The sequence below is a fragment of the Ochotona curzoniae genome, unplaced genomic scaffold, assembly GCF_017591425.1.
Source record: "Ochotona curzoniae isolate NIBS_2020 unplaced genomic scaffold, NIBS_Ocur_1.0 contig_21, whole genome shotgun sequence".
NCBI classification, from domain to species: domain Eukaryota; kingdom Metazoa; phylum Chordata; class Mammalia; order Lagomorpha; family Ochotonidae; genus Ochotona; species Ochotona curzoniae.
In genome coordinates, this window is record NW_024465322.1 from 7,261,822 (window position 1) to 7,289,740 (window position 27,919).

The 27,919-nt window shown below is 42.7% G+C and overlaps 1 protein-coding gene across 2 annotated transcripts; it reads left to right on the top strand.

Moving 5' to 3' along the window:
• The first annotated feature begins 5,454 nt into the window (after positions 1-5,454).
• Positions 5,455-27,919, top strand: RBM46 (RNA binding motif protein 46). Of its 2 annotated transcripts, XM_040971402.1 has the most exons (6): positions 5,455-5,557; positions 12,910-13,071; positions 15,618-16,085; positions 16,544-17,326; positions 23,302-23,361; positions 25,948-26,064. In XM_040971402.1, the coding sequence occupies exons 2-5, from the start codon at positions 12,921-12,923 to the stop codon at positions 23,355-23,357; spliced, it is 1,458 nt and encodes a 485-aa protein (XP_040827336.1). In that variant the 5' UTR covers positions 5,455-5,557; positions 12,910-12,920; the 3' UTR covers positions 23,358-23,361; positions 25,948-26,064. The 2 variants fall into 2 exon arrangements, with proteins under 2 accessions (XP_040827336.1, XP_040827335.1); XM_040971401.1 differs by lacking the exons at positions 23,302-23,361; positions 25,948-26,064 and adding an exon at positions 26,988-27,919 and having other exon boundaries at positions 5,467-5,557.

Consider the following 27,919-nt stretch of genomic DNA (forward strand, 5'->3'; position numbering starts at 1 on the left):
CGGCCAGGGTGCCCGTGGCTCACTACAGAGGCAGCGGCCAGGGTGCCCGTGGCTCACTACAGAGGCAGCGGCCAGGGTGCCCGTGGCTCACTACAGAGGCAGGTCCCGGCGTTACCCTTCTGTTCTTCACCACCTGTGCACTGTGGCTGCAGACTCGAAACCCAAGAAGACTTTTCCTGGCGTATGGGCACCTGGGAGCTCGTTAAACTCACCAGGCAGGGTACCCGGCCTCCACCTGACTCGCATCACAAACGAAGGCTGTGGCTAAGGGCACCAGACAAGCAAGAAGCACATGGTGACCCAGAAGACTAAACAGGCCGAAGCTGACGACTTGACATTAACTCATGAAGCAACAGCTTGAAATGTGAAATATAAGCATAATGTGGGAGTGCTTTAAAAAGCTCATGAAAAAACTGGAATTAAAACATAAGTGAACAAAAAGATAAACTTATTTTGATACAAAAAAAGTGTTGAAATCTATGTGCCAGTTATTTTCTTACCTGGAGCATGGCTGCTGATCAAGTGACTTGGTCAGGTGTCTGTCGGTGGAACAGTTGAGATCTGACTCCAGGCATCTCACTCCGGGGTCCACACCTTGACTGTCCACGTCACGTACCCTGAGGGATTGTAATGAAGATCAAATGAGTTCAAAGACTCAGAGTAAGTGTAAGAATTTTTTTTTGCAAAAAGCTAATTCTGAATAAATATTATCACAAAGAGATAGGATAGGTATAGTGTGTTAAGCTGCCCCCTGCAGTGCTAGCATCATGTATGTATCTGATTCTCCACTTCGTACCCAGCTCTCTGATAATGCACCTGGAATGTAGCAGAGGACAGGGAACGTTGTCCTGTGTACCCATGTGGGAGCTGTGGAAAGAGGCTCCTGCCTTTGGCCTGGCCTGGTCCTGGCTATTCCAGCCCTTAAGGGAGCGAACCAGTGGATGGCAGGTATCGCCGAGTCCCTTGATCCCACTGATTCTGCTTTTCGGACAGACAGGGAAGCTATAAGGAACAATTCAAAGGAAATATACCTATCTATGATGTAACAGGAGTCACTAAAGAGAACAACCAAACAGAAGGAAGGAAGTGCTTAAAGAAAACAGAGGCTGGCGCTGCGGTGTACAGGGTTTAGCTGCTGCCAGCAACGCAGGTGCCTCATAGGGTCAACGGTTCACGTCCCAATTGCTCTGTTTCCAATCCTGCTCCCTGCTATTGGCCATGGAGAAGCTTCAGAAGACAGTTCAAGTATCTGAGCTTCTCCCACCCAGGTAGGTGTCCCGGGTGAAGCTGTGGCTTTGGCCTGGCTCAGCCCTGGCCACTGCAGCCATCTGGGGAGTGAACTAGCAGATGGAAGACCTCTTTCTCTCGGTGTCTCTCCTTCTCTATTTCTGACTTCCAAATAAATAAATAAATCTTTAAGAATAACAACTATATCTTTTTAAAACAAGTATGTCTTGATACATCATGGTGAAATTTAATATTTTGTCTGTGTGTAACAGACAAAAGAGAATGGAAGCTATACATGCTGGCAGAAAGAACAAAAACCTTCAGAGACAAAATTAGTGTCACAACAGACTTTCCAAAACTCTACATTCAAGAAGACAATGAAATACCAGTTTAAGGTGCGGAAGTAAAAGAACTGGAAAAGTAAAAGCTTGCAGACAAAAAAACTATCAACCTAACTGTGACGGAGTTGGGATGTCAGACAATCAGGCTCAGAATGTCTGCACTCAAAGGCCACCTTGGAAAGACTGGCGGGGGCAACAGTCTATGGAAAAGAAGTGTAGACAATCACAGGGGAATTTGGATGAAGTAAATGACTAATAAAAATTACTTATAAGGATGTGCAAATAGTCCACAACAAAAAATAGTCCACACAAGAGCAGCTGCGCAGGAGGACCGGGACAGCTGGCAGAGGGGAAGTGGAGCCGGAAGCACGTCCATCCTGTGTCTGTGAGCAAGGAAACGAACTGCTGCAAAGCACAAGCGGAGGTCTGAGTAGGTCGGGCATTTGGGATGCAAAATGTCCACAGTCATAGAAAAAAAATCAGTATTAGAAGGACAGAAGGGAAAAAAATCAAAAACTCCTAAGCGTTAGCAGGAGTTTGTATCTGTTGTTAATGCTATTTAAGTTGGCCACGGCTTTGGTCACACACCCATACGGTTATGATATGACCTTGTCACTCCCAGAGATCTACCAGGTGGCATGATGTCATGAGGCCTTTGGGTATAGCCAGCAAGCTGCCCTGTGGGCCACTCATACTCTTGGTTGAGGTGCCTCAGCTGCTGTGGCTGCGAGCTGCCACTTCTGGCCTCCTGCTAATGTGAGGGGCCGAGGAGTTGTCCCTGTCGCTCAAATGTGAGACCTGGAGGAAGCCCTGGATCAGCCAGGCCCGCCCGGGCCGCTGTGGGTGTCTGGAGCTGAGCCAGCAGCTGAGACAGCTATCTCTGTCTTCCCAATAAATAAATATTAAGTAAATATTTTTATCTTTTTTTAAAAGATTTATTTTTAAAAATTTTAAAAGATTTATTTAATTTATTCATTATTTATTTTTATTGGAAAGGCAGATATACAGAGAGGAGGAGAGACAGACAGGAAGATCTTCTGTCCAATGATTCACTCCCCAAGCAGCCACAACGGCTGGAGCTGAGCCAATCTGAAGCCGGGAGCCAGGAGCTCTTCTGGGTCTCCCACACAGGTACAAGGTTCCAAGACTTCAGGCCATCCTCCACTGCTTTCCCAGGCCACAGGCAGGGAGCTGGATAGGAAGTGGAGCTGCCAGGATTAGAACCTGCACTAACAGCAAGGACTTTAGCTGCTAGGGTACAGCGCCAGGCCCACGCTCCTTATTTTTGTACCTTAGATAAAGGCTTGTATTATTGACAGCTCAATGATATGAGCACACAGCAATGAAGGCAGTCTATTTCAGGCACGGTCCTGACCGGCCCTCCTCGCCTGCAGCAGCTCCTCAGGGGGTTTCTGTGTTTCCTCATCTTGGTCCTGCAAACCTCTGGCTGTCTTCCAGAAGCTTCTTTCAGGCATTTTCTACCTCAGGCTGTGGATGTGTCCCAAGAGAATCTGCTAATGATGATTTGATTTACAGATAGTGCAACTTTTAAAGGGAAAACATCAAGTAAGTTGTTTTCCTTTGTGTGCTGGGGCCAAGGCTGTGGGTACTGCCCCTGCTTTCTAAGAAGCTCGCCCACCGCGCTTTCTGCTGGGAGGACCCCAGAGAGACCAACCCAGTGGCCAGTGTCAAGTGCAGACAGCAGATCTGGAAGATGCTCAAAGATAACGCCATCATGTGGCAGCCTGTCATTTGGCATGATCACTTGGCAGTCGCTGTCCACTTGCAGAGTCCATGCTGAAGAGGGACAGGCACGGGAGGGTGTGGCAGGTACTGAAATACCCCACAAGACACAGGACTGTCCACTGTTCACCTGGAAGAACAAGAGAATCTCCGACGGCTGACCACTGTCTCACTGCCTGTACTTGCAAAGCACATGCGCCATTTTAGATTCCAGCATGTAACTGCCATGGGGCCTCTTCCAGCGTCCACTTTCTCTCTGCCACGGCGACCTGCCATGCCCCAAGCACAGGTGCTCCAACGCCTGGGGTCTTCAGGAAAGGGCCTGGATTAGGGCCACAGCCATTCCAGCTCAAGCAAGAAGCAATTCTCTGTTGTTTAAAGCCGAGATCTGTTGGATTGTTAATACAGCACAGTCTATCCTAGCCTGACTGATGCAATATCTTATTTATTCTAGATAATAAACAGACAAGGAAGAAAATACTGATATAAATGTTACAGGCTTGGAAATGCACACTTTGGGGAACTAAATAATTTGCATTTAATGATACTGCCAGCATTTGAAATCTCTCTTTGCAAAATTCAATAACCATGGTCTTATCACTCTAACTCAACGGGAAAAAAAAGTTTGCATTTTAGTATGCTCATAAATCAACACGTGCTACACAGACATTTATGGGGTGATCTTGCACATGTTCTGGAACCTTCTTCCCCTGACGCCTGGGCTACTGAAACGCTGCATCCCTCTACTGTGTCAGCGAAGAACATGTCTAGATGCTGAAGAGAATTCTGGAAGGAAGGTCTCCCCAGGAATCTGCAGGAATTGAAGCCTCACTATGTTTTCAATCCACAGAAGAAATGAACATGAGCAGCACAAGTTGTGCAAAACTCGAACACTAAAGTCAAATGTCCATTGGTTTCCAAATACTTTCACTGACAACTTCTACAAGTCCTGAATGACATGAGCTAGCCCGCTCATAATGTGAAAACGAGGCATCAGATTCTTCTACAGAGCAATGAGCTACAGATGACAACCGGGAGTTAGCAGTTTGGGAGACCGTGTAAGAACCTCTCCTTCACTTTCATTTAGTCACTTCATGCGATAAAATTTCTGTGTCTTTCTTTTGATATATTTGAAAAGCAGAGATAAAAGAGACAGAGAGCTCTCACCAACCGGAAGCCTTAATCAGAACCGGGCCCTGAGCTAAGGACTCAGTGTCTCAGTGCTAAGGTCTCGCAGTGCGTGGGGGCCTGAGGTCCTGCACTCACTCAGCTGCCTTCCCACGTGCACAGTGAAACATGACCGAGGACTTCCCCACTGCCTGCCTTCCCTTCCGGAGGTTTGTATTTTACAGAACATAAAGAAAAACGGTTTCTAAATAGTAAAAAAAAAAAAAAAAAAAAAGCTTGCATTTTATATGAATCCAGATGCTACCAGCTAACTGCATTTCACGGTCCCTTTTGGCACTTCTACTTGTTTGCATTGGGATAATTTTTGTTCCTGTGTCCCTCAGCTAATGCGCTAGTTCCCCCTCTCGGCTGCAGGGCTCACCTCTCCATCAACGGGTGCTTTCTCACGCTCAGCTTCTTTGCAGCCATTCATGGTGTGCGTCTGTCTGCTGTTAAACAGAGAACACATCTTACAGTCTAGTCGTGAAAAGTAGCTTTCATCGGGAAAAGTATCTTATACTTCTTTTCCTAGGAACCTCAGAAAAAAAGGTTGAAAGCTACTCGTTTAGTTTTACATATAGAAAAGTACAATTTTTCTTAAATAGTATTTTCAGGAATAGACTGATGAATAAGTTAAACTCAGGAGGAATTTCCCCCCCCCCCTTACAGAGATTCAAATTATAGTTTATGTTCACAAGACGCAAGAGGGGCTGGACGCAGCCGCCTTGCAAAAACAGGGTCAGGATGTCTGGCCTCCCACTGGCCAGGGAGCCTGTCAGTCAAAGGTCCGTGTCCGCCTCTTTCTCCATATTTAAACCTTGGTCCCGCCCTTGGTGCTGTCCATCCTCCCCGGGCCGGCCCCTGATAGGTCGTGGCGGCCGTCCGCGTGGGGCCGCCCGGGCCGCCCGCTACGAGCAGGCCCGACGCGCGAGGACGGACGGCGGCCGCGAGCTCCCGCCTCTGGGCTCCCCGCCCCCCACCCGCTCTGACCCACCGGTGCCCCGAAACGGCGGCGGCGGCGGCCGTTTGTGGTCGTTGGTCCCCAGGCTTTAGGACCAACCTCGGAAGACCCGAAAGGGGTGAGGTGGAGGATGATGGGGGAACGATTCGGGATGGCCGCCGAATATTCCACTAACGGCCGCAGCGCCCCCTCCCCCCTTCCCCTCAGGCCCAAGTCCGCCCTGTTCCCACTCAACCTGTCACGTCCCCGGACGTGGCCCACGGGCGCCCCACGCCCGGGCTCGGGGCTGGGGGGACGGTGTCTGCGACGGGCGGCCCGTCGTCGAGCGGCCGGCGAGCAAGCCGCACAGGCCCGTGCTCGCTCGCCCGCCGTGAGGGGGCCGCTCCTTCCGCCCGTGCTGCTCTCCCGGGCGGCCAATTTCCGTTCACTCCGTCTCCTTCCGGCTCCTTCCCACCTGCAGGCCTTCCGTGTTGCTTCCCTGACATTTGTGCGCTGCAGGTCCGGGCCGTGGGGCTGGCTCCTCCCGCGCGTCTCTCGCGTCCCCCTGCGCCCCTCCGTGTCCTTCGCGTCCCTCTGTGTCCCTCTGCGTCCTTCGCGTCCCTCCGCGTCCCTCCGTGTCCTCCGCGTCCCTCCATGTCCTTCGCGTCCCTCCATGTCCCTCGCGTCCCTCCGTGTCCCCCGCGTCCCTCTGTGTCCTCCGTGTCCCCCGCGTCCCTCCGTGTCCCCCGTGTCCCTCTGCGTCCTTCGCGTCCCTCCGCGTCCCTCCGTGTCCCTCCGCGTCCCTCGCGTCCCTCCGTGTCCTCCGTGTCCCTCCGTGTCCCTCCGTGTCCCCCGCGTCCCTCCGTGTCCCCCGTGTCCCTCTGTGTCCCTCGCGTCCCTCCGTGTCCCCCTGCGTGCCACCGTGTCCCCCGTGTCCCCCGCGTCCCTCGCGTCCCTCCATCCCTCCGTGTCCCTGGCGTCCCGACGTCTGGGTGGGACTGGGGGCGGTCACGTCTCTCCCCCCTTGGGTTGGGGAGTCCGTGCGGGGCTGGGGTGGCGGGAGTCTGCGTTTGCACAGTGTCAGGGTGGCCCCCGAGGTTTTTGTTGTTGTTTGTTTTGTTTACCTTAGTAATAAAGCCCCTGGGGCTGTTATTATCGTTCTCATTATTATTGTTATTATTATTGGAAAATCCTACGGTGGAAGCCTAGCAGAGAGACCCTCCACAAGGAGGTTTCTGTGTGAAAGTCCGGCCTGACTCTGTGCTTCCGTTGCAGGTTTCGGTAGACTGGCAGAAACGGGGTGTCCCCGTGCCAGTACAGCTCTGTGGGAGTGATGGGGCGGTGTGGCGTCCATGAGGCCCTCACCGTCTGTACCTTAGGTAGTTTGACAAGCACTCCTCAGACCCAGTAAGCTCTCCGTTGGCTGTGTAAGGGTGGACTTGTTGTCAGGGTTACACAGTTAAAACAGTTATAAAAGTTTGTTTGCAGTTACATTCCCTTGTAGACGTAAAGATGGTTAGTTAATATGCTGCAGGTTCCAGACACAGCGGTGCCTCCTCCTCGGCGTCCCAGTCACCCGGTCCTTTTCATCTCCGGAGGTAACTGTTATTGCCAAAGAATGTGATACATACCAGTGCTTAAATTAAAACCTGCAGTTCTGAATATATGGTGAGGCAGGAGCCATTCGTAATGCGAATATACCCAATTTGTAGACTGGAATTAGGCCTTATGTTTAATGATGTTATTTTTGTTATTAGGAAACTTAGATATATCAGCTTGAGGGGTTTGTGGATAGAGTTCAGAATAACTGGTGTGAAGGTTGCCCTGGTCTGCCATTGAACGCGGGGTAGTTTCCTGTTTAGTTTAGCTGGTGAGGGCTGCCCAGGCCAGGGCATGAGGAATGCCAGTGTGGTCACTGTGTGCAAAGGGGCAGCATTGCAAAGAAAAGGAGGTGGGGGTGAACGTGTAATTTAGAGAAGAATGTGTCTGGATCCAAAGGCACAGAGCATACTTTTGATTAATTCTACATACTTTTGATTAATTCTCATTTTTCAGACATTTTTTATACTGTAGTCTAGCTCTGAAATGAATTACTGCTAAAAAAGATAAGTCCTCCATTGCCCTGGCAAAGCTTGGTCTTGGTGTACCATTCTCAACAAGGAGAAATTTAATACAGAGAAATTTGAAATTTGAGGGATGTCGTGAGGAACTGATGTATCTTTATAAAAATATTTTGATATCTTAAAATTATTCCCAATATTACATGTAGTTTTTAAAATCCACAGTAAGAATTTTGTATAAAGTTTACTTTTACTTTAGAAAGTTTCACAATAATTTGGAAGACAAAGCTTTAAAAATAGTTAAGGTACAGTTGGAACAAATTCCTCTGATGATTAATTTTCATTAACATTTTGCTAGTAGCATGCTTCTCATTTTTTATCAGTGTTTTCTGTTTTTGAAAGTACAGATCTGAAAATTACAATTTTTTTAACTATTAGGAAAATTAACAAATATGTAATTACTGCCTAAAGACGTGTTTGGATTGCTGCTTGAATATCTTCTTGTGGTTGGCTGTGTTGGCTGTGCTGTCTTGCTGCTGTTTCTTAGCTTAGTATTTTTTTTTTTTTTAGTTTCTTAAAATGTGTTTACTTGAGAGATAAAGACGGGAAGAAAGAAAAAGAGGAGGCAGGATGATAGAGATGAGCTGCCACCTGCAGGCTGGCCCCCGGCTGCCTGGGTCGCTGGCCTGGAGCCGCAGGCTGCGGACCGCATGCTGGGTTCCGGTCTCCCCGTGGGTGCCAGCATCATCAGTGCTGTCCCCAGCGTCTGTTAGCAAGAAGCAGCTTCATGCAGGACATGCTGCCAGAAACAACCCGGCAGTCTGAAGTGGGCCTGGGTTCCACTGAACACCTCAACTGGTACGCCAAATGCCTGCCAATGCTGTTAATTTAATTTTTTAAAACTAGCTAGAGAAGAATTACTGAACACCGGAGGACACTCTGGAATGGGAGTCCTCCCCTGGCAGCGGCGCAGGTCTAGTGGAGCCAACTGCAAGCCTCGGTCGCTGGGCAGCTCCCACCCTGGGTCGGACTGCCCTGCTTCCGGGGACGTGGAGATAATTCAGATTGACTCTGGAGTACCTGCATTTTAGAATGTGGTAAAAAGTTACTGTGTGCTTGCTTTAGAGTTGATTATAGCTCCCTGGCTCATATTTTTTGAAGTGTAGTGTGTTTAGAGTTACCAGTGGCTAAATTAACATGGAGTTAAATTTAGATATTAATTTTTAGCTGTGAACTAAATGTATGTATGTTACCTATGTTAGGAGGTTTTTAAGATTTTCATCAGGAATCTAATTATTGTTTTACTTATTTAATCTGATGTCACATTACTCAAATTTGACCATGAAGTACAAGGTGTGAGATTAGCTAAAATCAGTGGTCAAAATGTGAAAGTCTACCAGCACACAGAGATCCCGTTATTGCTCTGCGCAGCTGTGTGATATAAAAGCATGCTGTTAACAACAGCCCCGAGTCTGTCCTGGCCAGGATTCAGTGATCGTACTTGGGAATTCAGCCTGCCTGCTGTTCCCACTTGCATCTGTTCTTTTACCTACTCGTGTCCCATTCTGACTTACCTGCTTTTCCAGGACTAACTGTTCATGTTTGTAAACCTAATCGAGTTAGGACATATCTTAAAACTGCCCTACTCTAACCATTAAGAAGTAGCTGGATTCTGCATTCTTTAAACAACCAGCACTCTGTTTTGTAATGTCACAGAATGTCCGCCCAACTGTACTACCTGGGCCTGAGAATTCATTTTAAAATGTATTCGTATCGGAAGAACAGGCATACAGTATTCTGAGGAATTTTGTTTTCCTAAACAGTCAAGCTACATTGTAAAAGCCCATCTCCTGAGAAGGTTAAAAGCTGTCCACCCTCCCCTGGCTCCCTCTCTTTGATCTTTTCAACACCAAAGATACTCTCTCATGTCCCTTTACCAGTAGCATTTTTAGAGTCTTCTGATATATTTCCCTCAGTCATTAAGTGACAGAACTAACATTGAAAGCATTTTTACTAAGGGAAAAATCTAAAGCACATCTGTTCCTGTTTTGTCAGATATTAACATTAGTAAGTGTATTTATAGTGTTTGTGTGCAAAGGACTGTAGGAAGCATTTTGAGGTGAATTCTTGGGGTCATTTTACCCTGTGATATGTAAACTATCATTATAGACAAACAAATAGAGCATTGAGAGGTTAAATAGCTTGCCTGATTTCACAGTTTAGGAAAGGCAAGAAGTGGGGTTTGGATTTGGGCAATCTGATGCCTGAACCTGCTTTTAAGAACACCGTTGATTGCTTTTTTAAATTTTAACAAAAAGTTATTTTTTAATCACATATATTACAGATCATTTGTCTTCCTTCGTAATTTTTTTTTACAGTTTGGTTTTGGCTTCTAAATTACTTAATAGAACAAAATTATTAATATTTTTGAGGGTTAGAGTTGGGGTTGTGTGTTTTACAAGAGCTTTCTGGATTCTAATATTTTAAAAGTTTACTTATTTTCCATTAGTTTTTATTTGAAGTGGTCGTCCTGAAATGAGAAAGAGTATATTTCCTATTAGCTTTACATCATTATAGATTTTCTTTGAGAGGTACAAAAGTAAAAGTGGGAACAGCACTTGGCAGCCCAGCACTGTCTGGGAGTAATTGTCTAGAATACAGACGATAGGAGGGGTGTGCAGGAAAAGGCTGATTTCAAGAAATACTTAGACAAAATCTGTAGGGAAGGAGTTTGTGACTGAGGAGCTGTGACTCAAACTTGGGATGCTTCTCAGGATCCTGTTGGCAACTTGGGAGGAAGTGGCATAGGTTTGTTGTGCCACGTATTGGTTGAATGGATGGACTGGTTGAACTATAAGGTAAATGACTCGAGTTTGTGCTGTACTGAGTTCAGTGTGCCTAGCACATATCCCATCTTCAGTAGTCAGGAAGTTTGATAAATGAATCCTGGCATGAGAAGGAAAAAGTTGGCTAGGGATACTGGCTTAGGAAAGGGTGTGCTTGGTGCTTAGGAACTCTGGGCTCATGATGTACTTTCCTGCTGCGATTGTTTCCTGTTAATCCATTGTATTCAATATCATGCTAGCTCAGGAGCCGCTTTAAAGACAGAGTATTTGTTTATGTGTGGTGTATGATAACATGTGCCTTTAAAGCAAGGAAGGCCCCAGAATCACCAAATTTAGCTGTGTCAGCTTATATTTTCTGAAAATTCTTTCTGAGCATGTCAGCTTGGGAGAGTCTTAGTTTTCCAGAGGGCTTAGAGATGGTGTTGTGGCAAAAAAGTGCCAAACCAGATTTCTTGGCGGGGGGTATGCTCGTGGACCAGAAGACCTCCGCCACTTGCTGGCTCCGGGGTCTTGGGCGGTACAGTTTCTCCAGTTTTGAATCACAGTTGATACTTTCTTCCAGTCGCCGTAGAGCATGGAAGGACTGCGTCAGTTGTCCAGGCGTTTACAGTGGAGCCACAAAGCAGAGCGAGCTGCCTGCCATCGTCATTCTATTTACTATCAGTCTTTGAAGCTGTTCCTCTTAAAAACTTAAATCACTAATTTAAAACTACAGTTAGTTACTTTGTAGATATTTAATGATTTCAGAGGTTCCAATGAATGCATAAAAACTAGCATTTGACTAAAACTTTTGTATTAAGCATGCAGAATGAGTCTTATAGATGCTTTATACTCATTAACTGGTTTGTTATAACAACTCTTTGAAGTAGGTATTAGTATTACTTGCAAATTATATATGAGAGATGGAGGGAGGTGCAGAGGGACTAAATAACGTCCTCACATTTACAAAGTCAGTCAGTGAAAAGAAGGGTTTAACCCAAAGCAGTTGTCTGCAGAGCCACTGCGGTTTATGTGGAGCTCTTGGGTTACTGCAGTGACAGTTTCTGTTGTCCAGGTGGCTCTTCCCACTGCCACTCCCACCAGAGACTCCACGGAGGGGATGCAGATGCCCACTGGTGGACGCGGGCCTGGCGCCCCACCTGCGAGAACGTGAGCATGTTTCTGAGAAGACGTGCTGCCTGTGCCAGATGGGGGTGCGTGAAACACGAGTATGCATTGCCACTGGTGGTTATCAGAACTGGCCTTTAAACCTTGTGGAATGGGGACAAACCTTTACGTGTTCTCGTTGAATCTTGGCAGCAGCCTGTGATAAATTTACATTGGTGCTCCTATTTTTAAATGAAAATGTTATTTTTAAAAGAAATTGAGTGCATTTCTCAAGGTTACATAGCTAGAATCGAGCTATTGTGGCTCCAAATACCACACTTTTAAAACCTGGTGGCAATAGTGACTTGGTTTTTATTTACAATTAAAAAGATTCTATTGGAAAGCAAATAGCTTTCCTAGTATATACTCTGCATTGTGAATTTTTACATTAGGGTTTATTCATAATTCTAAATGAGGGGGAAAAAGGTGAACTACTGCATTGCTCTTTAGGAGAAAAATCCTAAAAGAGATGGTAGTTAAAATCATTTTAAAGATTAAACTACGGTTTTATATATATATTTGAAAAGCAGAAAGAGGTTTAGATTTGTTGGTTTGTTCCCTAGGTGATTGCAAATAACCAGAGCTGGGCCGAGCTGAAGCCAGGAGCCAGGAATACTAAGGCCACACACTTGGGCCATCTTCTGCCTCCGTAGGCACCTTAGCAAGGAGGTGAATTGGGCATTTGGCCAGGACTCACACCATGAGCACACTTTTGGGCTGCTTGCAACACCAGCAACAGTTTAACCTACCCTATCCTAACAGCAGCCCCCAACTCCACACTTAGAACTGCACACAGTGGCCACCAGAGAGCTCGGCTCCTTGCCAGGAGTTCCTGCCCGTCTGCTGAGGAACATTTCCTAAGCTACTGCTGGTTGGAAACCACAGCTGCTCCTGGCGCTGCTAGGGTGAACACTGGGCTCTGGTGACATTCGGAAGGTGGCAACAGAGACTGGAACTTCTGCCTGCCTAAGTGTCTGTTTGAGCTCTCATCACTGGGGAAGGGTGTGAGGATTACTTACAACATTAGAGATATTGCCATTAGACTGCATGTATCTGGCAAGTGCAAGTCACAGAAAAATCCTGTTTGCTTGTATTGTAAAATAATGTAAACCTCAGATGGGAGATAGACAGTAAGCTTGTGTTCATTGGTGGCTTCATGTTTGGTTTTCCTTTGACTTATAACGGCTGTGTCTTGTGATTCTTAGTTCTTTGTTTGCTTTTGCCTTCCTTTATCGTAGCGAAGGTCTCCCAACGGTACTCCATAATTGGTCAGCAGCATTAAGAGTCTGTGCTTTTCGGGGTTTTGGGGAGTACATGTAAGGCAGTCAGACGTGAGAGCCACAACTCTGCTTGGTTCTTGCAACTCAAGAGGAGTGCTTCACAGAGTCCTGGTGTTAGAGGTAGTAACTTGTAAACGCTGTTATTGAACTTTGTTTTAGGAACTGCAGCCATGAATGAAGAAAGTACAGATGGGACAAACGGATGTAGTAAAGTTCGAACTGGTACTCAGAACGAAGCAGCACTGCTTGCGCTGATGGAAAAGACTGGGTACAACATGGTCCAGGAAAACGGGCAGAGGAAATTCGGTGGGCCTCCTCCAGGTGGGCATATGGTTTATGCTCTTTTTTAAAATTTGTTGTGCATGATACAGTTCCCTAGGCTCAGATTTTCCCCAGCCACCCTCCTCACTGCTACCGCTGCTCCCTGCACTTTTCCACTCTGACGGTAGTGTAGTCCTTTAACAGCGCTCACGCGTCCGTCATTCTGCTGTTTCATATTTAAGGGTGTCAGGACGTTGTACGTATAGACAGTGGTAGGAAGGCCACCATCCTATTGTCGAGATACATTTAACAATAAGAAGGGAGTTAATCTTTCCCAACTCCCTATGAAGCCCACATCACCTCAACAGCAAGGCCAGATAGAGACACAACAAAGAACTCTGGGGAAGCTGCTCCCGCTGCTCCCCTTCCCACGGCCTCCAGCCTCCGGCTCTGCCTGCCCTCCCTCCTCAGAGCCTCCGGGAGCCTGTCTGGAATCCTGCCTAGAGCATGTTCCCTGGGGGCTGTCGGCACCTTGACCCAAGGTCCAATGCTCCATGGGGATGCCGGGCCTGATGCTCCTGCACCCTGTACTGTGGTTGGGAAGCGGCATCTTTGCAGATGCCCATTCCAGATCTCATCTGGCTTTGCAGCTGCTTGCTCTCAGCTTGACAGTGCGCACACATGATCTCACTCGCTGTTATCCACAAAATGTCATGGCTGCTCTCTGCCTAATAAAATGCTAGTGCTACTGCTGCAGAAGTGGCAGGAGTCTTAGATATGGTGGGCTCATTCATCCCTCTGCTTTTAAAGTAAATTCAACGGAAACTCTCAAAAGAAGAACTATAGAACGATGATCCCAATGAACATAGATGTAAGAATCCCCAGTATTACTGTATTTTTGTATTGGAGTCTATTTAAATTCCATTAATGTTTGTTGCAGGTAGCTAGGTGCCCTGACATTTAGTGTATATTCATTTATTATGCTGATTTTGCCTTGCTGAATGCATCCCTTCTCGTTATGTGGTGTCCTTTTGTTTGCTGTGAAGGTATTTTCTTTCATTTTAAAGACAGGAAATTTTTGCTGAGTGAGTTATTCAGTGCTGACAACTTTGCCTTTTAGGATCTAGAATGTCACTCCTGTCCCTCCCCCTAAGAGCCTTTGCCACAGTTCTCAGAATTGTACCTGGTGTGGCACTGGTGGGGATCTGGGTCATGAAATCCAATCTGTTACCAACCCAAGCACTTGGGCTCTGCCACTCTTGCTTCTGCCTGTGATCGGATGAAGCAAATTGGCAATACCTGCAGCTCTATGTCTGGGCTTACCTCCCAAGTTCCCGGTGAACTTCCCTTCCCACCTGCTGCTGGTGGAGCTCTTTTTGCCAGTATCTGCTGGCAATTAGGTCTGGGGACAACCTGGACCTATTTCGAATGGCTCATGTTAGATGCTTAGTCAGTACTTTTAAATTCAGTCTTTAATATATTCTTTAGATTAGGTGTATATCTCCAAAAGTATCCCGGATGATTTGCCCCTTGCCTCTTTTAACTACTTTAAGACTTCATCAGTTAATTTCCTCTTTGGGAGGGGAAGAGTTAGATTATAAATTTTATACACATCTTATCCTTAAGTTTTTTTCAACCCTGCTTTTTTTTTTTTTTTTTTTTAAGATTGTTTGAAAGGCAGAGCAGGGCGGTGGGGAGAGCAGGAAAGAGACCCTTCTGGGCCTTCCTGGGGTAGCACAGGGTACATGTGGTTGGGCCAGCTTCTGCTGCTTTCCCACGTGCATTGACAGAGCCTAACTGGAAGCGAAGCAGGTGAGATATGAACCAGTCATGTGATGGCAGGGTCCCAGGTGGCCGCTTAATTGCTGCACTATAGTATCACTCCCACCTTCACCTTACTTTTGATTGAAGAAGCAGTTGGGAAATAAGTTGGGTGTTTGGGAAAGAATATGAGATTAGGGCAGGGGGAAAAGGATACTCCAGAAATGAAAGGGGAAGTCTTTCGGAGAGGAATTTGAAATAGCAGTGAGTTGAAGAATGGCTTTAATAGTAATACATCAGATATAAGCAGATGAGAGCTTAACACGTGGCTTGCCTTTCTATCAATAGCTGATAAATTCCTTTGCTGGAAAACTCTCCAAATACCTTTATAACTATTAAAGTACAGTTTTGGCTTGTAGTTACCTTGATGGCTACATCACATTTTTCCTCAAGTACATCCTTTAGCTGTATAGACGTACTCCGTGTTGATGTAACATACAAAGCCTTTACTTTTTCTTCTCTAACTGCCCTTGTCCTAATAAATCTTCCTGGCTCATTCCCTCAGAACTTGGGTCTCTGCTTCAGCTTCACGTGCCAGAGATTTACCTGTTGCAGATAACACTCCTGTGCAGTTTTGATTTTTCTTGTTAGTACTTAGCACTCACAAACTGCCTCCCTTCCCCACTGAATAGTAGCTTTACGAATCAAAGAGCTTTATTTTGTTCACTGTTATATACCTGACACACAGAATAGCCCATGGCACTTAGGAAGGCCACTGGAAAATTGCTGAATGAATAGATGATATGTGGTGAAGTTTTATGCGTGGTTTTATGTTTCTGTTCCAGGTTGGGAAGGTCCACCTCCACCTAGAGGCTGTGAAGTTTTTGTAGGAAAAATACCTCGTGACATGTATGAAGATGAATTAGTTCCTGTATTTGAGAGAGCTGGGAAGATCTATGAATTTAGACTTATGATGGAATTTAGTGGTGAAAACCGAGGTTACGCTTTTGTGATGTACACTACGAAAGAAGAAGCCCAGTTAGCCATTAGAATACTTAATAATTATGAAATCCGACCGGGGAAGTTTATCGGTGTGTGTGTAAGTTTGGATAATTGCAGATTATTTATTGGAGCTATTCCCAAGGAAAAGAAAAAAGAAGAAATTTTGGATGAAATGAAGAAAGTTACAGAAGGAGTTGTAGATGTCATTGTCTATCCAAGTGCAACTGATAAGACCAAAAATCGTGGTTTTGCATTTGTTGAATATGAGTCTCACAGAGCGGCTGCAATGGCTCGAAGAAAACTAATTCCAGGTAAAATCACATTTTAGAAGTTGCTTTTCCAAGGACAAGAGACACTGAATAATAGGTCAGAATTATTAAAATATATTCCCGAAAAGGCATGAGAACAATGTAAGGAAGTAGATCACACGAGCCTAGAACAGCAAATTGTTTCTGTGAGAATGATTCGTATTTATGACCCTGTACTGGGTGTAAATGCTTCAGTGGACTGTTAATCCTTGTTTTACAAAGATCCAGTGGGAAAAACTCAATTCTTCTAGCAAAGGTCTTTTGAGTGGTAAACACCACCACAAATCCTGGTTAGGTTTGTTTGTTAATAAGAACTTTCATGTGAGTAGGAAGCATGCTTACCCATATATATTGAGAAGAATTTGAGTTATTTTTTCTTTGGAAACGTGCTTTGACTTGGCATTGCTAGGTTTGTTTTCTTTGCTTGACATCTCTTCAAGTTGCCCCGTCTTTCTTTACAGGAACATTCCAGCTGTGGGGCCACACCATCCAGGTGGACTGGGCCGACCCAGAGAAAGAGGTTGATGAGGAAACCATGCAGAGAGTCAAAGTTCTTTATGTAAGAAATTTAATGATCTCAACTACAGAAGAAACAATTAAAGCAGAATTCAATAAATTCAAGCCTGGTGCTGTTGAGCGAGTTAAAAAGCTCAGAGATTATGCGTTTGTTCATTTTTTCAATCGAGAAGATGCTGTGGCTGCCATGTCTGTTATGAATGGGAAATGCATCGACGGGGCAAGTATCGAGGTAACCCTGGCAAAGCCAGTGAGTAAGGAGAACACTTGGAGACAGCATCTGAATGGTCAGATTAGCCCCAATTCCGAAAACCTGATTGTGTTTGCCAACAAAGAAGAGAGCCACCCCAAAACTCTAGGCAAGCCGCCAGCTCTTCCTGCTCGTCTCAACGGGCAGCACAGCCCGAGCCCCCCGGAAATGGAAAGGTGCACTTACCCTTTTTTTCCTGGAACAAAGCTGACTCCAATTAGTATGTATTCTTTAAAATCCAATCATTTCAATTCTGCAGTAATGCATTTGGATTATTACTGCAACAAAAATAATTGGGCACCTCCAGAATATTATTTATATTCAACAACAAGTCAAGATGGGAAAGTACTCTTGGTTTATAAAATAGTTATTCCTACTATTGCAAATGGATCCCAGAGTTACTTCATGCCGGACAAACTGTGTACTACGTTAGAAGATGCCAAGGAGCTGGCGGCCCAGTTTACACTACTTCATTTGGGTAAGTTAAATATTTTTGTAATAATCCTGTTAATATTAAATTAGGAAATATTATAGATTATTTGTGCGTTAGTTTGTTTTGAATTCAATATGAATGGTCCATAGCAAATTTTTTGTTTCAATTTTATAAATCCATGTTATTAAACATTTTTGAAATTTGCATTTATATGATCTACATCAAGCTTTCAACTGTAATTTACCTAGGGATAATTCTGGTCTTGATTTATTGTAGAATACATAATCCTATTTTATTTTTATAATGGCTTTGATTTGAAATAAAGCTTCTGCGTAAATCAGGACTTGTTACTTAAGTCAGTTTGAGTGCCTTTTCGTCTTTGGTGAAGTTGACACAATGAGTGTTTGCAAGCAGAGACAGAGTTGATCCGATTGGAAAGCTTTGAGCTGGATCGTGTTTAGATTCAGCCTGTGCTCACCAATCTGGAAATTTATCGCGATTATTCTTGAAAGACAAAAAGCATCATTAGGAGATGTTATGACCACTTTATTTGTAATTTCATCTTTTAAAAAAGGAAGTTTTCCCTATGTCATTTGAGGCATAGTTGAGAATGGCTTTGGACATATCAAAATATTTTAACTGAGTCCAATGTGATGGCTCAACTGGCTAATCCTCTCGGTTAAAGTGCCTGGATCCCATATGGGTGCCTGTTCATGTCCTGGCTGCTCCACTTCCATCCAGTTCCCTGCTTGTGGCCTGGGAAAGCAGTAGAGGACGGCCCAAAGCCTTGGGACCCTGCACCTGTGTGGGAGACCCAGAAGAAGCTCCTGGCTCCTGGCTTCTGGCCTCGGATAGGCTCAGCTCCCAGCAGTTACAGCCATTTGGGGAGTGACTCATCAGACAGAAGATCTTTTGTCTGTCTCTCCTCTCTATAGATCTGCCTTTCCAATATAGATAAATAAATAAATCTGCTTTTTATATGAAGAAACAAAATATACTAAGTTGTAGGCATCTTTTTTTCTTAAATAAACAACGATGTTTGTTTCTTTGAGAGGCAGAGAAAGCAGCAGAGGCGAGGAGAACAGCTGCTGATGGACTCTGCCCACAGTGGCGGCTGGAGCCCTGGCAGTGCTGGTGGACTGTGCCCAGCGGTGCTGGTGGACTGTATGACCTTGGAGTAGCAGATGATCGCTGACTCCTGGCGGAACCTCAGAATCTCTCCCTCTAAAATATGAGCTTTTTTTTGGTGACTTCTGAAAACTCTTAGTAGGAGCAGGGAACTACATGCAAGGCTGCCAAAATAATTTTGTCTGGCCCTGCGAAGGCAGTCGCAGCCGGGACTTGATTTATAGTCTAATTTTGAAGTTGGTCATTTTATGTAGCCTGTGAATGACGCTACAAATATCCAAACGGCTGTTGGCAGGGAAAAGTTCCCTACCTTGTGTGGTCAAAAGCCTCAACATCGCCAATGCTTCTGGAAACATTTATGCCTGCCGCCATATGTTGAATCTGTGCCTTCAAGTCGTTTAAACAAGAGCTGATTTCTAAAAATCAGCCTTGCGCTGTAATGTTCTTTCCTAATTTATAGAAGTCAAAGCTTAATGTCCACCTCACAGCAGGACAACTGGATTTAAAACCGTGGAAAGCTCAGTCAACTGTTTTGTTTGACAAGTAACTGCTTTTTGGCTATTCTCTGAAGTTTTCAAATGATTATAGTTGATTAAAAAAAACCCAGGATCTCATAAAAATAACAATTAAAAATTGAAGCTAGGTTTTTTTAAAGAGGAAGTAGGAAAAAGAATGTTTATTAAAACATCATGAGGCCAGTAGCCTGTCTTTGTATTTATTAACTTCTTAACGTTATTATTAGGAATTTTATTTCTTGTATTGATTTATGTAACCTTAATGATTGTTTACCTGAGAATTTTTTAATATCTTTAATATAAATAAGTTTTAATATAAGTAGCTTTCGCTGTTAAATATTATAAGTATTGTAAGTATTAATAAATTTAGTAACTGAAGTTTAGATTTTAAAAAGTAAAGTTTGTGAGCTTTTATCCATGGCCAATTCCATGATAAAATTTCTGCATATGTTCTATTTTTGGGCCACATGATATTGCTTAAAGTGTTTTTTAAAAAATGCAACTTTAAAAGGAATTTCAGTGGTCCATTGATTTTTTTTTTTTAGCTCCTTAGAAATTACTTCATTACTATTAATATTTTGTTTTAAAATCAGAGCAATTTGTGTGAGGAGCGATCTATAATATTCGTAAGCCTGTTAATCGTTACTTAGTGTCCAGTACAGTCTGAGCGGTGAGTAATAGCAGCGTAAATCTAGTGAATGACGCCGAGGATGGTTTAGAATAATGACTTCATTGGGATGAAATTGTTTAGTTCTTTTAATCACTTTAAATTATTCATCAATTGCTTCTACTTGCTAGTTAAAATTAAGTAACAGTATCTACTGGTCTCAGTTAATACCTCATGCAGTATCTGTCCTGGTCAGTTTGTCCATTTCTTTCCATTGAAATTCTGTGTTAATTTTAATCTGGAGGATGAGCATTCCCAACAAAGCACATCTATGTGAAGGAGGCATTGGGATGTGTTTTCCGTCTCCAGAGACTGGACAGAATTTCAAACAGTCAAGGTTGGTTTATATAGGATCAGCAACCTTGTCTTGGACTCCAAACTGATCTAAAATACAAAACTTCATTTAAAAAATCTGTATTTATTTGAAAGGTAAAGTCAGAGAGAGGGGAGCTCTACCGTCCACTGGCTCAATCCCAGGATGGTCTCAAGGGCTGGACCTGGGTCAGTCTGTCTGAAGCCGGGGGCTGGAAACTTTGCCGAGGTCTCCCAGGTGGGCGCAGGGGTTTGGGGACTGGGCCAGCCTCTGCTGCATTCCAGGACACACTGGCAGGCAGCTGGATCAGAAGTGGAGCAGTGGAGACTCGTGTTGGATGCCCGGCTCACACAGCAGCCGTGTTTTACTAATAAGTAACACACAGGCTGCAACGCAGGTACCCCCAAATTTCTTGAGTTCTGAAGTGCCATTCAGAATTTTTGATTTTGAGTTTTTAATTAGGAATCCTGACTGGTAAAGTATTTTCTGCTACTGTCCAAAAATCTAAAGCACTTCTGATCCGAAATGTTTGGATGCTATGCCTATTTCTTGGTCCTGTTAGTCCTACTATTTTATTCTGATTGTATTCAAAACATCTCAATATAAAATTTAATTTATTCTATTCTTACTCATGGCTTCTCTTCATGCCTTTTCTTTTCCTCTGAGTCTTTCTTATGGAATAATCCCTTTGCAAATGTTTTCTGAGAATATATTTGTTAGCGATTGGTATTTTTTTTTTAAAGAATGACACCAACAAGAACATAAATTAAATTGTATTAATGCCTGAGTAATAAGCAACCTTGTGTTTGACATTAAATTCAACCTTTACGATAGTTTTTGTTTTTGCTCTGAGATTCACAACCACTTCTGCTGTATCTTAACAAGAAGTTTAATTGTCCTGGAGTATCTGAATCTTAACATTTTTTTTTTCCTTTGAAACTGGATTCCACATAACAGTTAACAAGAAGCTAATTGAAACTGCAGATGATAGGTAGTGAAGACCTTATGAAAATAAATCGTTCATGTTACAATTTCCAGTCAGCCTTTGTGTTGAAAATCACAGCTGTAGTTTTTCAGATAGCCTGAATTGCTTTTATCTTGTAAAACCTGTGTTTTGATGGAGCTATTATTGTTAGTGATTTTATGTTTCACTGTAGTGGTTTCTCAGCATCTCCTGTCTGTGTATCTTTGACAGGTGTTCTGTAGTTTGTGAAAGTACAAGTGGAAAGGACAAATTAGGAATATAACTTCAACTGATTATTGTCAGGAGGCACAGTCTGTGTCAGCCCCCGCGTGGGTGCAGGTGCGAAGCAGCAGCCCCCCTAAAGGCTCTGTACGCCCCCCAGAGGTTTGCTTCCCTCAGACGAGACCACGTTTGGGACTATGTAGTTTTGAAAATTGTACATCTTAGATACTCTGTTTTCTGCGTGTTTCTAAGATTGATGTACGTTGCTTCCATGTGGCAGTATTGTTCTTTGTCTCGTTGATACGAATAGTCCATCAAAAATGTGTCCTGTGTAGGCTGTTTATGTTGTTGATGAAAATATGAGGTGTTTGGGTAATGAAGGTATGATTGTTTTTCCGACACGTTATTTGATTTGGCGTTCATCTGCATGCATTCCGACTGAGTGTCTAGGACAGAAAGGATGGGTCATATGGTTCAGACTTTAGTGGACAGTGCTAATTACTACCAGCGTGTACATTAGCTAGTGTTTGGGAGTTCCCTTGGTTCTACATTCTTCCAAACACTTAGGTATCAGCACTCTCTGTTTGGATATTCTGATTAATATGCAAGTACTTCAAAAAAACTAGTGGAAAACACTTTTCATGATATTTTAAATATATGAAATTTATACATGTTTGTTCATAATGTACACATTTTCTGTAGGCTTTTGGAAGCTCTTTTATAGTTGTGTTTTTCTTGGATTTTATTTATTTATTTTTTATCTGAAAGGCAAAGTTACAGAGAGTAGGACAGAAAGAGAAATTGTCCACCTGCTAATTCACTCCCCACGTAGCCACAACCACTGTGCCCAGGCGTTTCTCCCAGGTCTCCCACTTGGGTGCAAGGATCCAAGGACTTGGGCCAGCCTCTGCTGCTTTCACAGGCCGCAAGTGGGGAGCTGGATCCGAAGTGGAGCAGCTGGGACTCGGACCAGTGCCATGTGGGATGCAGGCACTGTTGGTGGAAGCTTAGCCTTCTATGCCACGGGCCAGCCCCCGTGTAACTCTAACTAACGCTAAAGGGCTGTGGTACATTAGGCTGTTCTCTTGATGCGTATCTTTCTCATTCAACCCTCTTGCCTCTTCCTCCTGTTGGTTTGTCTGGTTCTCTGTGTGTTTGCTTTCCCAGGATGAGCCATTTGGTGGACTTTGATTTGGAAAACCCATTTTTCTACTGTATGATTTACCTTTTATATATTCTTCTGAGAAAATAGATGCTTTTTACTGTAGTCTGTCTTTTTACCATTAATGTGATTGATAACCTACTTAAGAAATCACTAGTTAACTTGAAGATCGTGAAGCAGTTTCCTGTGGCGCTGGGTTCTAGAAGCTTGGTTTTTGAATGAAGTGTCCGGTGTTTTATTCCTCTCCCTGTGGACTTTGACTTCTGTACAGTCCCTGTACCGAAGACGACACTTCCCTGGAGCTCTGGAGTGTCAGTCATATTCATCCGTACATGCGTGACTTAGTTGTAATTTTCTCTTAAATTGATCTGTTTTTCCTTGTACTAAAACTGTTTATTTACTTAGTTGTGTAACTTCACGGAGTCTCAGTATTTGATTACAGAATATCTCTTTCTCCACAATTTTCGTAGTTGTTCTCAGTCTTTTTATATCCGTACGGATGTTAGAAACCAGCCTATAAATTTGTGCCAAAAAACCAGAATCCTTCGAGGATTAACTTCCAGGCTGTTTTATTTCTATCTTTAAATATTTTTATTGGACGTGTTGCTAATATTATCTGTGCAGAGGGGACCCGTTGGTGACGGTGTGGTGCGCTAGCTCTCAAGCGGCGTGTGAGGTCCTGTGCCCAGGTCTGCCTGGCTGCTCGACTGCCTGGCGCGGGTTGCACTGGCGTTTGTTTAGAAACTCTTTTTTAAAATTCATAATGTGTGTTAGTTGGAAATACAAGCTAAATTTTTTTTTGTTTATTTAGGAAGAGAAATTTTTAAGCTGAAAATATTCACTTAAATACCAAAATATTTTTTCTTTATTCATCTTTACAGAACTTTAGAAATGATAATCGTTGCTACTTATTTCATTTTCTCTATTTTTTTTTTCTTTTTTACTGACCAAAAGGTTTTAAGTAAAGTTCTCAAGGATTCCATGCCTTTCCACAGTAGGGGTAACACCAGTGTAAAGACTCAACTCTTTTCTGTCTTCACTGCTTACAGACAGGGAGCACAGCCTCTTCAGCCTGGACCTGTGCAGAAGGCTCTGGAGGAAATAAACAGGTAAGAGGAAGTCTCGTAGTGATATTAAAGAGATATTTGATTCCTAAAGCAAGTCAGTCAATCTCTGGCTGTAGAGAAATAGGTAAAATTGCACAGTGAAAATTTTGAGAATTATTATCACAACTGTATTAATTATAGACGCTGCAAAATTTTGTAAATGGAAGTTGTTTTCCATGTTTCAGGTCTTCTCAAACCTTTAACATGCAAGTGTACATTGAACCACCAAGATGGTAAACATTATTGTAAATTAGATACAGATGGAGGGAGGGCATTTTATGTAGATTACTTAATGTTTGTGAATTTTTTTTCTGCAAACAGGACTGGTAATTTCTTTCAATTGTGTTAACTTAAATTTCAGTGGGGCAGCTTAGAGCAGTTCCATTTACTGGGACTCACTTTTTTTTTTTTCTGAGTGAGGTATAGGAAAAAAGTTTTAATAGGAGGCAAAGGTGGCTTTGTCATTTAGATAAATATTATTACTATGCAAACTTCTCTTTATAGTTTTTACTCAAAAAGAAGTAACCCACGTGCTGGTTCTGAGGTTTCGAGTGTTACTTCATCTTTTGTGCCTCAATTTCCTCATTGTTCATGAAATAGTAACAGAACCTAAAATAACTGTTATAAAAATTCAGATCAGTTCCTCAAACCATACTTATGAAAATCAAACGTGTTATAAGATTAGAGATCTGATTCTTAGTGTAAAAATGTAAATATGTTATGATGGTGTCAGAACTGCCTTTACAACTTGATAAAATTCAAGTACTAATACACAAATGTTTGCTGATTGAGATGACACTTGCGGCGAGCAGCACTTTTTAAGAATAATTAATTGAGTAATTTGAAAGGCAGCATTAGAGAACGGGAGAGACCTTCACCCACCGGTTCACTCCTCAGGTGGCAGCAGATCGGGGTCTCACCTGGGTGACATTTCCAAGTCTTTTCCCAAAATAGATGAAGGTGTGTAACCAGAATATAGTTCTCAGAATGTTGCTGATTTTAAAATAGTCAAACTTTACAATTAAAATATTCGTTACTAAGTAAACAGAAAAATAATAAAAAGGAGAAACTAAAATAATGCAAAAAACATGGAAAAGAAGTTCTAGATTATATTGAGAGAGGACAGCTAAACATTTTTTAAAATCTTAAAAATCCATCCTATGAAAGTCAAACATGGGAAAAGCTAATCCATGGCAATGGTGGGTGGTGGTTGGCTCCATGGCGACGGTGGGTGGTGGTTGGCTCCATGGCAATGGTGGGTGGTGGTTGGCTCCATGGCAATGGTGGGTGGTAGTTGGCTCCATGGCGATGGTGGGGGGGTAGTTGGCTCCAAACCTGAAAGGGATGACCAGTTATCTGGACTGGTGTGTCCTGCAGTTTGGATGTGGGTTGCCTGGATTTATAAAATTATTAAAACTCAGAAAAACAATAGGAAACAATCATTTTATTGCAGGTAAATTATGCTTCAGTTTTTAAACTGCTAAGACAGCTGAATTAACACTTCGTGTAAAACTTAAATTCTGAAATTGACTGTTAACCATTCCTTAAGAGGGCAACTAGAGTAGTGCAGACCCATTCTGAGGCAGAAACCAGGGAATTGAAGAGCCAGGGTGCACATCGGAAGAAAGTGTATACTAGGAATGGTGGTTCATTCGCTCCTGTATCATTTGTTTAAAGTTAATGAAAATTTCTGTTTTTCATTTTATTTGATATGTAGCTGACATGTTTGTGTGACGACACCACGATTATACTTGTAGGTTTATTCCACTAGCTGAGCATGCTTAGTGCACATGACTTAGTTTGGTTAATGTTTTCTTGAATGCATTTCTATTGGTTTAAGTGCTAACATTCATTTTTGAAATATTTCTGAACTTTTTTGACCATCTAATTACATGCATCCTATTGTGTTCTATTCTTATAGTGTTAGAATTTTGTTTTTCCTTATCCTGTGTAAGCTGAGTTCAAAGTCAACCTTTTAATTTTGTTAAAAATCTGACTTCCTGACATTTCTGAAGAGATCTGTCTCGACATGCCGGGAGCAAGCTGCCTGGCCTCTCAAATGAGTAGATGTTAGATGTCAAGTCTAAGCAAACATTTGTTTTTGAAAACATACCCTGCCCTACTGGCAGAAATCTTCTGTTCTAACTCAGTAATCACATGGAAGTGTAAAGAGCTTAGTTTTATCCTAAGTACGTATGGCTAATAAAGAATTGATTGTGCATAATACTTGTGAGAAGCGAAGGAATTCCTTGTAGCTAGTTCCTGGAACTACCCGGAAGCATGAAGGTTTCAGCTTCCTGCTAGTGCTGTGTCCCTTGAAGCAGTGTGCAAAGTGCATCTTTTCACAGCAGCAACACTTGTGTCATTCCCTCTCCTGTGTTAGAAAAGCACATGGTATCCAACTGTAAAACACTGGGAGTGGCTTTAACTGGATACTTGAACGAAATTGATGTGTACATGAAACAAGTTTCCTTACTGCTCTTATGGTACCACTGATAAAAATGAAAAGGTTATTAAATTATTTTAAGTAAGCTTTTCAGTGTTAGAAGCCTGGTTTTAACTGATTGTTTCATTTTTTTTCTTAACTAGGTCCTTTCTGATGTTGCTTGAGCTTATTTTGCCGTTGGTCTCATTCCTGTTGGCTACATGTTAGGTCCATGGCCGCATTAAGTTACTGCTCAGGTGTTTTAGGCCTCCCTTACAGAAGAAAGAAAACCAAACAAACTTCAACTGTAGATTAGATGACCTAATTTCTTTTCTTCTATCCCCAGAAGTGCTAAAACGTAATCATTTAATACTCATTATTACATTCTTGGCTTATTCTACACCAGAGAAACATAGTTGAGTTTTTGGAAAGTGTAGGATTTTCAGATTTGGTCTTTACACACCGATATGTATCTAAAATTCTAATTAATGAAGCAGAAAATTATTGTTGCATAGATGAATGTTTATTGTGAAATAGTAATATTTGAAATACAATTTTTAAAGTAATTTGGTATAATTGTTGGCTATTTCTCTATGCTATACGTTGATAATGGTTTCTTGAAGTTCATTTTATGGAGATGATACATTTTACTGTTTTGTGATATCAATAGGAATCCAATGTTAAATTGATATTTTAAGCTACATCTTTGTTTATGATAGTATTTAAATAATGAAATATTAGGCAGTTAGTTTACACCAAATGTTTTCTGCAGTCCAAATGTTTTTGTTGGTTTGATGTCTATAACATTTTCAAAACAAAAGAAGCAAGTATGAATTCGCTGATTTTTGTCACTTCCTCGTGGACTACCCCTTAGTGTCAGTACCAAATTAAAAAAGAGAAGGCAGCTTCTTTGAGGAGCAGGAGTGATTAGCGGTTCTTTTTCTGTAATCAAAATAATATGTCAGAATTCAGTGGTGAGGTCGCTGAAGCATCACATACGGGAAGGAAGCATAATACTGACTAAACCCTCAGGATTCGCCGTGCAGTGGGTGCTGAAGCACCCCTCCACCAGGAGACAGCAGCGGTATTTTGAAGGTTTGGGTATTATGTTAAAGTGTGATTATAGTTTGAATGCTTTGTGCCTTTGAATTAAATTTCTGTCCATGAAGACGTGTCCCGTAATTGCTCATGTATCTGTTTACAGACCACACTTCCCGCCGCAGCTCAATCAGTAGTCTCTCCCCCGTTAGTGCTACCCTGTCGTCTGGGACTCCCAGCCTGCTTCCCTGTACCGCAAGGCCTTATTCTTATCCGAGCTATCCCTTGTCACCAACAGTCTCACTTGCTAATGGCAGCCATGTTGGACAGCGACTGTTCATCTCCAATCAGGCCTCGTTCTTCTGAAGAAAATATTGTAAACGTACATATGAAAATCTCTGTGTAAAGCGTGCAAACTAAAATACTGTCTTATTTTAGAATTGGGTTTGCCCATGTGATTTTACAAAGATAATAATATTCAACGTGTAAACATCAGCTATAATTCAGAAAACCAGAATTGTAATATTGAAGATATGCGAAGTTTAAAGAATTATTCAGTGGATTCTTTTGATAAAGGCACAGCAAGCTACTGTTCTTTTTAAACTTTTGGAATTTTCTTCTAAGTGGGCAGTGGAACCCACAGCGGTTTATGTTAATTTCTTGCAAGGTAACTTTGCTGGATAGCACTACACACTTACTGTGGCACTGGAAAGGAATAGTTACACCGGATTTGATTACCAAGGATCACTCCCCATGCTGGAGGTTAGAGCAGCTGTGTTCCAGGAAGATCTAACTATTATGTAGAAAGAATGAAGGAGGCAAAAAGATTAAGGAGCAGACTCTGTGCAGTACTAAAGAGAACACAGCCTAGCACTGTGGTCCTTGTAAGTAACTGTAAATGTTTTAGTTAGTAACTATTTGTTACAGAAATAAATTATAATTTTGCTGTTAATGTATTTAAGGTTTTTATAGTTGTGCTTCATTTGTGTTTTTGATATTCACTGTATTTAATAAGAAATGTTAACAGTTTTTAAATGTTAAAATCATGTGTTAATTTTTGTACTTGAATTCAGATTCTGACATTAAATATGTGATGCT